Below are 13547 nucleotides of genomic sequence, written 5' to 3'. Positions count from 1 at the left end.
CATTCTACTTAGTGTGAAAATACATCTTTCCTTACAGAGATATTAATGTTTTTGATTATAGAGTGTTGTCCTAGACCCAGTGAGGGCATAATATAATATATGGTATATGCAATGTATTACCCTTTTAAACTCTGAAAAATTCTTAATTCTAAAGTTGATCTGGTCCCAAGGGTTTCAAATGAGTGTTTTTAGATTTGTATCATCTTTTACCCAATATACATAATTGCATGTACAGTAATGATGAAAAACATTTAAAAAACCATTTGAAGAGGGGGAAAAAAGACTGGAAGGAAACAGTTCAGCGGTGACTGGATGGTGAGATTATGGGTGACATTTTCCCCAATTTTCCAAATTTTTTAAAATTAGTATATACTATTTGTGAAATTGAAAAAAATATATAAGCTATAAACATACCCTAAGGGGTAGAGATACTATTACAATGTGCTTTTATTAGAGAGGAAGCTATTACCAATGCCATACCTGTCTGATCATGCAGTGCAGCAATCCCCTCATCAGCTTCACTACACTCTGGGGAAATAAATGGAAACAAGACAGTTATAAACATCCCTAGATGCAGGAACACTTACTCAGCAACTGCAGTTGGTACATGACCTTTTGAGAACAAGTAACTCTATCCTGTGTTCCTAGTTACATGGCATTTACTTTATAGGTACACAGAAGAGCAGATTGCAGCTAAAAGTGGAATCAAAAGCTACAGTTTGTGATTCCATCAAGTTAAAAAAATAATCCAAGCTCTAACAGGTTTATGTAAAAATAAGCCAATCACCCTATTAGAGGACATTCTACCTGGAGAAGAGGGGCAAGTCAGCTTAAAAATCATAAGGCTCTGAGGATATTCTGACATACATCCTATGGGGAGTAGGGGGAAGAAGGGGATGCATGAAAACCTATCTAACGGGTACAGTGAACACTATCTGGGTGACAGGCACACTTTAAACCCAGACTCAAGCATTACAAAAGCGATCCATGTATCCAAAAACACTTGTAGCCCCATAACACTTTGAAATAAAAAAAAATAAAATACATCTTATGGACTAGAAAGGCTTTACCACAGCATTCCTTTTATTTTTTCTAAACTAGCCAAGACTTCAAGAGTTCACAGAAATATTTATCTAGACATTTACCCTAAAGAATAAATTTCAATTCAAATAAGTATAAAAGGGGACTTGTTAGTATGATTCAACCCTTTCTCCATGAAAAAAAAAAGTCACACATTCTTAAGTTTGAAGTCATCCCTATTTCTCTTACTAGGGTTTGACAATTTCTAAAGTAGTTTATTTTCCAATCATAACAATTCAAAATTCTGACCACCAACTATATGCTACATGTCATTAGAAGAGCCCATCGAGTGGCATGGGTAGGCAACATGTTTGGAAGAACATAGTACTAAACAACTGCTCTATTTCTCTAAGAAGCTTTCTGTTTCACAATTCAGAAGAAACCCAACCAGGTTACTACAGGAATGCTGGCTCAGAGGTGGCTTCAGGACACCTCTGAAAACTAATCTACTTGGAAGTCACATCATGCTGTTATTTCTTCAAAACATATTCAAATGAAACTGTAAGCACCAGTCATGATGACGATAAGTACCTATTAAAGTATGCTCCAACTCTTTACAAAGCCTTTTATTGAGGGAAAAATATTAATAAAAATTGCTTCTTTGGGAGAGTCCCCTTCCTGAATTCATTTCTATCTATATATGGTTCCCTCTCCTTATAGATCAAAAGAAGAAATTTTCTGAAAGGAGAAAGAATGTACAGTGCATGATCTTGTCACATTTTAAAGCCTGAAACATTTATTATAAAGTAATGAAAATGTAACCCCTATAAGAAAATCCCTATCATTACTTTGCTCCTAATGAAAGAGACCATCCCTTTAATATATCCTGTTACAGAAAGCATTTAACATAGCCTCCTCTGTGGGGAGACTTCATTCAATTATGATACATGTCACCACATATTCAAAGGTTTCTACCACATTCTTTTCCAGCATTCAATGAATTAGAGTGGGAAGCAGAGGCAGAAGCTTGAACAGTCTTTTCTTTAAATAAGTGGCTCAAAGGAACTCATTTTTAAAAACATATGGAGGGCCTCTAATCAACCAGTACAGGATTCAACTTTTTTTATTTTCTTGAGATAGGGTCTCTCTCTGTTGCCTGGGCTAGAGTGCAGTGGCATCATCATAGCTCACTGCAACCTCAAACTCTTGGGCTCAAGCGATCCTCTTGCCTCAGCCTCCAGAGTAGCTGGGACCACAGGTGTATGCCACCACACCTGGCTAATTTTTCTGTTTTTTTGTAGAGAGAGGGTCTTGCTCTTGCTCAGGCTGGTCTCAAACGCCTAGCCTCGAGCAATCCTCCTGCCTTGGCCTCCCAGAGTGCTAGGATTATAGGTGTGAACCACAGTGCCTGGCCAGGACTCAACTTTGATACCATTCTGGGCTCATTTCATTGGCTTCTTTGCTGTTTTACTGCCTTAGTCACTTTCTTGCCTACCCATCAACCCTTGTTACCATCCAGCCCTGCTACTCCTATCTAAATTTTAACTTAAACAGCAAACCTGGGGAATCCAGGACCCAGTGGAGGATTCCTGATTGCTATCCACTTTTGTCTTCCTGGAATGCCTTATCAGCCATTTCTGTCCTCAAGTTCCAACTTCCAAGTCAGGATAAAATTAATAGGAAGCATAGGGAGGTGGGAATGACAGGAGGTATCTGTACTTTTGTGTTCCCCTAAACTGGGTGTTTTTTGATTCAGGTACATTAGGTGGCATTCATTATACACGTACATTCATACACCAGGGTTTCTACCAAAACCATGTGATAGTCCCTCTCACCTACTCTTCTGAAGATATGGATCTATATACCTATGAATTGATTATATAAGAATATATAACTGTATACAACCATATGTATGTAAATCTGTCTCTCTCCAGGTTTATGTATAATCAGGTACTTACTGAACCTCTACTAGGTTTTGTGGAACATAAATATGAGAGAGACAGGATAGATACGTTAAAAAAAACCTAACTAAACTACAACATAGTCTATCCGGCAATTCCTAATTATCCTTTAAAACTCGACTTTTCTGTGAAGCCTTCCTCACCTTGTTCAAGGGGAGTTTAGACATTCCCACCTCCGTGTGTACCAACAGAACTTAGTACTTATCTACAATATATACAGTACAGCATATACGTACAGTACCTATTTTATTGTACTGTAACTATTTGCTTATATATCTGTCTCCCCCACCAGACTATGAATTCCCTGAGAAAAAGGAGCAGAAATCAGGCTCAGAAAAAGACCTTCAGGTCAACAGACTAAGCAGGTTGTATTAAAAAAACAATCTCATGTCTGTAAGTAATTCTCAAGTGGCTTATCAAAAAATTGTGTATATATGTATGTGTTTGTGGTATGCAAATATGACAAAATGTTAACTAGCAAATTTAGATAAAGCATATATGCAAATGTGTTTATTTTACTATTATTTCTTTTCTGTAAGTTTGAAATTTTTCAAAATAAAAAGTTGAGGGTTAACTAAATCTGGCTTAAAAAAAAGTTGAGGGTTACATTTAAACATTTTGTTCCATTTTCTTTTTTGTATCTATTACAGGGCCCGGCACATGACAATTACACATAATCTGTTATTTGAAAAAATTAATATGTTGAATGGCACAGTGATCTAGAAGTTCCAAGAAAGGAGCCCTAAGTCCATAATGATCTATAAGTTCCAAGAAAGGAGTCCTAAAAAAGAAATGATCACTGTACAATTGAGCAGTCTGTGAGGATGGGGCCCATAGGAAAAGTGGGATTGGTGTTGAGCTTTCAAGGGAGGATACTAGTTCAGATTGGAAAGGAACAGGCATGTAGAGGAAATAGTGGGTAAAAACCTCTGGAGGTGGCAATGTCTACGGCTTCCATGGAGGCAAAAATCCAAACAAGACTGAATCTGAAGTTACAAAACCCAGGTTATATACATGGTACCACCAAATTCCAGTGTCTGGGCTTCAATCCCTTCACTTGTAAGTTGGAGAGCATAATACCTAATTCACGGGGTATTGTAAGAATAAAATACTGGTAACTACAGGGAAGTGTGTTGTACAATGAAAACTATTTACACAAATAGATATTTTTAATAAGGGATTGTTAGAGTAATGAAGACACCAACCTGACTAGAACTAGGGTTATAATGGAAGGCACCAGTGTGATATAATATTGAAAAAGTAGGCTAGGACCAAACCGTAGAGATCCTTGCCTATCAATCCAAAATGTTTAAACTTCACTCGTAAGAAAATGAGAGGCACAGAAAGATTGTTGAGGATGGAAACGACATAATTTAAGTGTGGTTTTCATAAAAGTGTTAGGTGATTAGGGTTTAGACCAGGGTTGAGGCAGAAGGGAAGAGAGAGGAGGGGATGGATTTAAGAGAAATAAGAATCAACAGACTTTGGTCTGCGTGTATCAAAGGGTAAGACGGACAAGTCAAAAATCACCCTAAGGGCAACTCTCTTCAAGCACTGTTTTATAGAACACCAGTCCAAGAAATTCTGGAAAGGCTGTAAAATTCACTCGCATCTTAGATTCAAAATGTACAATAGTACATCAAAGGCTTTGAGAAATTATGGAGTAAAGAAACTTTCTGTTTAACATAGCCCCAAACTTAGCTGGCCTAGTGTTCCATAGAACACACTCTGGGGAATACTCAAAGTAATGTTGCCTGGGTGATTGACTGAATGGAAATACCAATAACATAAAAAAAGGATGTTTGGTGAGTTGCTGTTGTTTGGTTGTTTGTTTGTTTTTAGTTGGGAAGGTGGATTTTCAGACACATTGAGTTTGAGGAGCCACAGGATATGCAGATGAAACTGATGAGCAAACGAAAACCCAGGTTCAAAAGTGAAATGAGGTCAAGAGTTAAAGATGAAAATTTAGAAGGCAAGCTCATAAAGGAAATAGAAAGTCATGATAAAACATGAGAGACTATACAAAGAGGACAAAACTGAGGAAGAAGTAGAACTTGAACAGCCAAAGAGATATCCTTAATTGTATGCCTATTTATTTTTTATGGCTTTGAGACTGTATCTATGTGCCTAGAAGAAAAGGGCCTTTGTAAAAACACACATGTGCATAATTCTACTCTCAACTAAGGATATGGAAGTCACCTAAACTCTTATCTCCTTTTCCTCCAGAATTCTCTTCAATTCTCTGACATTATTTCTCAGAGAGAAAGCAAGGTGAGTTGGAAGGAAGGATAGAAATGATTAACAATCAAAGTTTTTAGAAAATCCACATAGTAATTGGAAAGTTGCAAGTGGAAATTTAATCTCTGGATATACTGGGTTTAATCTATGTTCATTTATTGGCCACAGATCAGTCATTATTAACCCTGGCTGTTTTTATAAAAATATTGATATCCCTGGGCTCTACTTCCAGAGATTCTTATTTAAATTGTTCTAAGATGGGGTCCAGTAAGGGTATTTCTTCTTTTTTTAGATGGGGACTCACTACATTTCCCAGGTTGGTCTGAATTCTTGGGCTCAAGCAATCCTCCTACTTCAGCCTCCTGAATAGCTGGGATTACAGGTGCTTGCTATTGTGCCTGGCAAGCATATTTCTTAAAAGCTTCCCAAGTGATTCCAATGTACAGCCAGAGTCTAGAACCACTCAACTATAACAGGAACAAACTCAGTCCACTGCTGTTTTTATAATAAAGTTGTATTGGAACACAATCACGTTCATTTTTTATATATCGTCTCTGGCTGCGTTTATACAATAACCACAGAGCTGAGTGGTTCGGCAGAGACCACACATGACCTACAACATGTAAAATATTTACTATCTGGCCCTTTATAAAAACAGTTTTCTGACCCCTGGCCTAGATTAACGCTAAATCAGGTTCAAGAAAAAAAGTTAATGAGACCTAATCAAAATATATTTTAATTTGTAATGCAAGTTCATAGAAATTTTAGAATTTTCTTTTTTTTTTTTTTTTTTTTTGAGATAGAGTCTCACTCCATTGCCCGGACTAGAGTGCCATGGCATCAGCCTAGCTCACAGCAACCTCAAACTCCTGGGCTCAAGCAATCCTCCTGCCTCAGCCTCCCAAGTAGTTGGGACTACAGGCATGCACCACCATGCCTGGCTAATTTTTTCTATATATTTTTAGTTGTCTAGCTAATTCCTTTCTATTTTTAGTAGAGATGGGGTCTTGCTCTTGCTCAGGCTGGTCTCGAACTCCTGAGCTCAAACGATCCGCCCGCCTCGGCCTCCCAGAGTGCTAGGATTACAGGCGTGAGCCACCGTGCTTGGCCAGAAATTTTAGAATTTCCACAGAAACCTTTCTTTTTTTAAAGATGTTTTCTATTGCTGTAATGTTTTGAAACATTTTAAAGTTACTATTGAGGTGGTATGAAAAGTATTTTTGGGCTACATGAAAAGTTATTTAATGGAACATTAAAACATTTTAGAATGGGCAATTCAGTGTTTCTCTGCTTTTTCCCCCTTCCTCTGTTAAATTCTTTCTACCTGGGCCAAATAAGGAAAAATGTCGACTTTGCAAAATTATTGATAAACAGGGAGACAACAGATTTCTTCTAATAGTATTGAAAAAATGGTCAAATTGTACAAGATATGGAATTCCAGTTCTATTGATATTAATTTCTAGCCAAACAAAACAACAAACAAAATACTGAGATCAAAATAGCAAAACATCATTAAGAATAGGATGTAGGATTTGGGGGACAGGTAGGATTACAGATGATTTTTTAATGTTATTCTATATTTTCCAAATTTCTACAATGGTATATTTTTACAAAAGTCATGAAAATATTGATCTGTACTACCTGGGCTACAGCAAAAACTCCAACAACTTTTTTTTTTGGTGGACCTATATATCTCTCAGTAATGGACTGAAGAAACAACAAATGTCTGCTGTTGCTAAGGACAACACAGTGAGACCTTCCTATTGTCAAGAATTGCAACCCTGCAACATGTTGGTAGTCTTAAAAATAATCAAATCTCAATATTCTGATTTATAGATGAAGACTGGAGTTCAGATTGCCTAAATCTGAGGAGACCACTGGAGAAAATGGCTGGTGTAGAAAGAATCTTTCCCACTAATGGAAAAGAATTCACATACATCTTACAACTGACAGCTGAATACTTCAACATTAAAAATCCCATTAAAAAGCCCAGAATATTGTTTTCTTGGTCATTCAAGAGGATGTGGCTCCCTGTGTATCTGAACAGTTCTGTAAAGGATGCCTATTTCCCGAAGGGAAGTGCCTTAAAGCTTAAAGGCATCTGCTGTTTCTGACCTCACTTTGTCAGGGCAAGGAGACACAGACTCCGAAACAGTGGCACCTTAAAATCAACAAATAAAGTCTTTACTTATGTCTAGTCCAGAAGGTCTGCTTATTTGTGCCAGTTACCCTCATACAAAAACCACCAATCCTTTTTAAAAATGAAGTAAAATCATAGACACCTGTCCCCAAAGATTTTTCTCAATGAGAATAAATACAGTAGAGACTGTAAAATACATTTACTTAGAAAGAGGATTATAAATTTTAGGAAAGATCCCAGAATAGGATTTTCCCCTGCATTAGAACAGACTGTACCCTGTGCCCCTGAATCAGCAAGTTTCAAGTTTCCACTGCAAAAAAAACCACTTCAGTATAATACAGGAAAGCATTTTGGGATGTAATTTCAAGAAGATGCAGAAAGAGGGAAAGGCAAAATATAGTTCTATTAGCTTCTGTGGGTTACATTTCCTTCAATCCCTGCTATTCCACCAGCCCCCAACCACACACAGCTCCAGATCTCTTTGTATTTTTATTCTGAGTACCTGCTCCAGTTCATAGGCCTTTGCCTTATCCTCATCCCGATCTGCATTCTTCCGATAGGCCAGGCCCAAACCCCACACAGCCAAGATGCTGTACACGTTATCTCGGACCCAGGCATCTTTCTGATCATAGCTGGCTGGAAGCAGGCCAGTCACTGGATTCTGCAAGGCCAAGAAAAAGAAGGCGAGCAGGTAACCATAGGGTGTTAATATTAGGAAACAGACTACTGAAAAAGTTTCTTAAGGATCTTGGTCTCTTACTTCACTTTTGAGTTTTATAACCTCCTCCTCTTCTGACCAATTGCAGGCTAATGCTATCTTCCCCACCCCATCCCCTAGTTTTATTATGGTACAATCAACAAATAAAAATTGTATATATTTAAGGAGTACAACATGATGATTTGATATATGTATTCATTATGAAATGATTACTACAACCAAGGTATTTAACACATTCACCATCTCACATAGTTACCCTTTCTTTTGTGGTGAGAATACCTGATATATTCTCTCTTAGCAAATTTCAAGTATAGCATACAACATTATTAACTACAGTCACCATGCTCCTGTACATTAGATCACCAGAACTTACTCATCTTATAATGGAAAGTTTGTACCCTTTGCATATGCTAGCTTGAATAAGGGGAAAGATGGCTGTGAAACCTTACAAGACTGAAATGTGGGTATTACTAAAAGGCATTAACACATTAACTGCCACGTGAGTTGTATTTAACTCACACTAGTTTTGAACCCAGGGCCTTGTGAATTATATGTAACTCATGTATCTTCACCTTGGGAGCCTCGAGAACTATTTTTCAAGTTGCATATAACTCAAGCACAGAAAACAATAAAAAACAAATTTTTCATTAAATTAGAAAGGATCATTTTGTTTTCAAAGTTTTTTTTCTATTTTCGTAATAAAACACTGTGGCCCCAAGGAAAACTTTTTTCTAGTGTGGCAGTCAATGTGTTAAAGTTATTATTAAATGCATTATTCAAAGATATTATTTTAAAAAAGTTTTAACTTTCCACTTAGAAAGAATGAACAATTAATGAAAAATATAATTAACAGTACATACAAAGTGCCTCCGATCTTCACAATAGTCTAGGCTTAAGATAAATGGCCCCCTACCTCTTTTCTTTGGGGGAAGGGGAAGGAGAAGACGCCCAAATTTGGGGGGCGGGGGTGTCAATAAACAAGCGTCAACACATCTTGCAACTCTGCCCCTGGAACTCAGCTGCTCAGCCGGCGGGGGGGGGGGGGCACACCGAAGCCATGGCTAGGGGTTCACGGCTAACAGTGACTGACTCTGGTTCTGTTCTCCAGACTCAACACCTACCTTTCCTTCAGGGTCTTGTAGGTCCTCCCCAGCTAGGGGGTGGGAGAACCTGCTACAGACAGACAGACAGACAGATACAGATACAGATACACACACACACACACTCGGGAGTTCATTCAGGGTTTCCGTCCAGGATATCACACTCCACATCCTCGGTGATTACAGGCGACACCCCTACACTTACCTGATGGCACAAGATGGTCTGATGTACCAGCCGAGCATAGCCGTCCAGCCGGACTCCCGAGTTACTCCGGCTCCTCATCGCGCCGCGTTTCTAATCCCCTCAGAGAAACAGTCCGGGTGCCGCAGAGGCCCTCTGTGCCTAAGAAAAGAGGTTCCAACGCAGCTCCACCCTCGCTGTGCGAGGCCTGAGCGCCAGGCCCGGCGGAGCCCTGCCACCGCTCGCGGCTCCGGCGGCCTCCCGGGCCCACCAAACGCCGGCGCGGGCCCGAGCCTCTCGAGGTCTAGGGCCCTGCCGCAGCGCCCCCGTCGCGGCTCGCTGCCACCCTTAGTCCCGTCCGGCTTCCGCGTGCGACTTCTGTATCCTCCGCTCAACTCCCGGAGACTGCTGTGGCCTGGAGCCTCCGAGCCGGGAGCCGCCAACAGGTCACCGACCGCGGCGCCGCCTCCACCGCGCCAGGAGACGCGAGCGGGAGGCGGGGCGGGCGCGCTGGGTCCTGGCAGCTGCGCGCTGGGCCCCGCGGCCGAGAATGTGTCGCCGTAGGCAATGTGCTTTCAGAGGTTTATTTTTGAGACACCTCAAATGACTATTTAAGTTTTCCACACTTGCTGTGCACATAGGACGTTGAAGAGGCTGTTCTCTTTTCTACGGGGCTAGTTTTAGGGGGCCATGGTAAACTTCAAAACTGAAAGGAAAGACACGTTTGCGTTTAAGGTCTAAAGAATTGGATTTCCGAGTCTTAATTACATTTTAGACTTTGACTAACAGCTCAGATTAAATGCCTCACCCCAACCCAAACCAAGCAAAGAAAAACTCCCTCCGGTACTTTATTCCTTAGAAACTGGCGAGTCACGGGCTTGGGAAGGAGGAGGCAGTGGTGCGCTCCCAGGAAGCCAGTGCCCCAGCGCCTGAGGGCGGCCTTGGCAGGACTTGAGCAGGAGGAGATCCTGTAATGGCTTTGAAAGTCTCCCTCATGTGCACGTAGGTCACAAGGCTGAGGCAACAAAGACTCAGCTTAAAATAAAGGGGAAAGGGAGGCTGGAAAAGAAGCTGATCACTAGCTTCAGGTTGCAGCCCGCGAGGTGGCCCCAGCCCCAGTGCCTTTGCTCCCTCCATCTACTGCTCCCCCCAGCCCCCACCTCTTGCTCTCCGCTTGTTCAAATCCCTGCTCTCCTCTCAAGGCTCAGCTTACATACCACCTACTCTCTGAATCATGGGATAAGAGAATTAAACCGATTGACCTTTCAAGTTCTAAGCCTTCCCTAGCCATCTCACCCAGGCCACCGTGATTTTGCATTTTCTTTTATCTCTCCTCATAAGCTCCCTCCGTTCCAAAACTCCCGGTCCTTCCGCTCTCCCCCCCACCCCGCTCAATTTAGCACAGAGCCAGGCACCTAGGAGCTGAGTAGGAAATTCGGTAATGATGATGATGAAGAAGGAGGGAATGCTCCATGTAAGGTTTTTTGGATTGGCTGGCGCCAGAGAAAGAAAGAGGAGCAGAGTTGAAATGGAAAAGTAAAGAGGCTTTATTGGAGCGCTCCCGGATGAGGGTAACGAGTCCCAAGAGAGGGACCCAAGCAAGATTTTTGGGTTGGGGTGGGGGGAGACCCGAAAAGTCGCATGGCTCAGAAGTCTGAGTGGGTTTATATATGTTTTTAGGGATGGGGGATGGGGGTCTCTTTGGTGGGAAGATTTCGGCCCGAAGAGTGAGGAATTTCTTTGTTGCAGTTTTAGGGCCGGTATTGAGAAATAGGAGGGGCCGGTAGTAGGTGTGGAATCCAGAAACCATTGACTCTTATCAGGGTAACCATCCAGGTGTGGTCATCCTTTAACTTAGCTGGGCCTTGCAGACATTGTCCTTGGCAGGTCTCGTGGGCTTCTTCTTTTTCCATTAGGGAGGGGAGGGGTGCCTGCCACCAGCCTTACACTCAAGAACTCAGATCCTGGACTTTCAGGTTTAGCAGCCAGTCAGGGGTACAGTGACACACTTAGAATTCTCTAGGGAATACTTTCCATTGCACTCATTAGCTACACAAACACAATGACTAGCAAATACCTTCAAGCCCTAGGTGCACAGCGGGAGAAATGTCTTTCCAGAGAAAGCCAGTTCATTTTGGAGGAAAGGGCACTTGATCATCCCTGCTCTGCCCCAACTCCCTGTCATCTTTCCCCTCAGCCTGCAGCCTCAGAAGCCTTTTCTCTACCCTTGTACCCTTCAAGCTACTGCCCTCTTTTTTTCTTCACCTCACCATCATTTAAACATGTTTACAAAATATTAAAGTAATATACAATCACTGAATAAAATTTGGAAAATATAGAAAATAAAACAAAGAAAATATTAAAATCACCCCATAAATTTCTTTGCACATCCACCTGTTACTATTTTAATTTTTTTTCTAGTCTTTTTATTCCTTCTGCAGAGACCTTCTCCTCCCTCCCCAAGATGTTTGGAAGTATGACTAGATTAAGTATGCCAGAAGTAGGGTGCCACTAGCAAAGATAGCTGGCAGGCTATCAAGAGGCCTTGCTGGATGGCATTGCTTTGGCGCTCTCACAGTCTCAGAAACTTGATCTTAGTGTCCCAGAACTGGTCAGACTCAGGAGGCTGATTCCTGTTGATTACTTCATAGGAGCCTGATGTATGAAAACCAGAATGCTGGTTGATAAGGGAAAAAGAACTGTGACACAGTTTATATTAACCTGACTACCACATTCCCTCCCTTTAATAATGTGTGAGCCTCACTACTTACCAGGTGCTATTTTGTTTTATACAATAGTCCTATTAAGTAGATAATATTATTAACCCCATTTTAGAGATGGAGAAACTAGGGCACATGAAAATTAAGTAACTGATGAATCTGCTCTGTCCACGTTGGCTCCACTGACTCACTTATCTATGCCTCCATGGCTCACTGACGCATTCTTTCTTTAGATATATCAGAATTGTCAACCACGTCATAGACAAGTCTTGTCAGTCTGGAAGCCATTATGTTTCTTGAAGGTGATTTTTCTATTTGATTCATTGTACATTCATTTTATAGTTTAACTCTCAGATAAAATTTTATTTCCAAGTTCGTGGGAGCATTTTATTGTTGTTCCCTTAAATTACCTGGAAGTTTTAATCATACTAATTTTTAAAAATCCAAAAATTCTAAAAGCTCACATGTGATAAGTATTTTCCATGGTTTTATATTTTATGTTAATATCTGCATTAATCTTGTCTCTAGTAGATATTTCATAGTTTGCCTAGCTGTTCTCTTATTATTAATAATAATTCTTTCATTTCTTGAAGAAAGTAGCTCATACACTTTTGCCTTTCCATCATTTTCCATTCACTCTCTCTAAAAATTATTTTTTAAAATTATACAAATAATATATGAATGCATTTTCCATGAACAAAGTTAAAATATTACAGATAAAGTTCCCTATGTCTATCACCTTCTATGACAGTCCCCTTTATCCCCCTTCCAAAGATGGGTAAACAAACCATTACTGAATTGGTTTGTATCCTTATGGAATTTTTTTTAGTGAATTTACATGTGTATGTAGAAATGCATATAAAATATGTAGTGTCCTTTTCTGTGTATTCTTTTAATATAAACTATATTATACTCTACCTACAATTTTGCAAATTGCTTTATCCATCCCAAATGATGTCGTGCAGATCTAGTTCTGTCATTACATAGAGATCTCTCATATACCACAGTTTATATAGGCATTTCTCTATTGATGAGCATTTAGTTTGTTTCCAGGTTAGAGCTCTTGAAAACAGTACTTCAGTGAACATACATATACGTTTTCTTGTGAATGCATACAGGTTTTGGAAATATACATTTACAATTTTGATATTGCCAAAAAGCCATTGGAACTATTTGCACCAAACAGCAGTGTATGAATGTCCCTATTTCCCCCATTCTTATCAGTATTCGATATTATTAAACTTTAATTTTAATCAATCTTATGGATGCAAAATGATATTATATTTTACTTTTCATTTCCCTGAATACTAATGTCATTGAGCATCTTTTTAAGTTTGTTTTATTTAATTTGTGTTTATTTATATTGTTTATTTAATTTGTTTTATTTCCTTTTCTGGTTCATAACTGTTCATATACTTAGCGATTTCTCTACTGAGTTGTCTTTTTGTGATTGAGTTACAGAAATTTTT

General features: G+C 39.8%; 1 protein-coding gene across 5 annotated transcripts in view; it reads right to left on the bottom strand.

The window, feature by feature from the left end:
- PHKA1 (phosphorylase kinase regulatory subunit alpha 1) overlaps window positions 1-9856 on the bottom strand; it is a 131195-nt gene extending 121339 nt beyond the window's left edge. For 3 of the 5 annotated variants that reach the window (XM_045537750.1, XM_045537753.1, XM_045537754.1), the window contains exons 1-3: window positions 9383-9801; window positions 7862-8020; window positions 481-528 (exon numbers count right to left, since the gene is read on the bottom strand). In XM_045537750.1, coding sequence (XP_045393706.1) covers window positions 481-528; window positions 7862-8020; window positions 9383-9460 — 285 coding nt within the window. In that variant the 5' untranslated portion in view covers window positions 9461-9801. Of the gene's footprint in view, window positions 1-480; window positions 529-7861; window positions 8021-9382 lie in introns of all 5 variants that reach the window. The other 2 variants (XM_045537751.1, XM_045537752.1) reach the window with 1 other exon arrangement.
- Between the last annotated feature and the right edge of the window lie 3691 nt (window positions 9857-13547).

Source organism: Lemur catta, chromosome X (genome assembly GCF_020740605.2).
Source record: "Lemur catta isolate mLemCat1 chromosome X, mLemCat1.pri, whole genome shotgun sequence".
Classification (NCBI taxonomy): Eukaryota; Metazoa; Chordata; class Mammalia; order Primates; family Lemuridae; genus Lemur; species Lemur catta.
The sequence above is the reverse complement of the archived record's forward strand: the minus strand, read 5'-3'. Positions and strand labels throughout refer to the sequence as shown.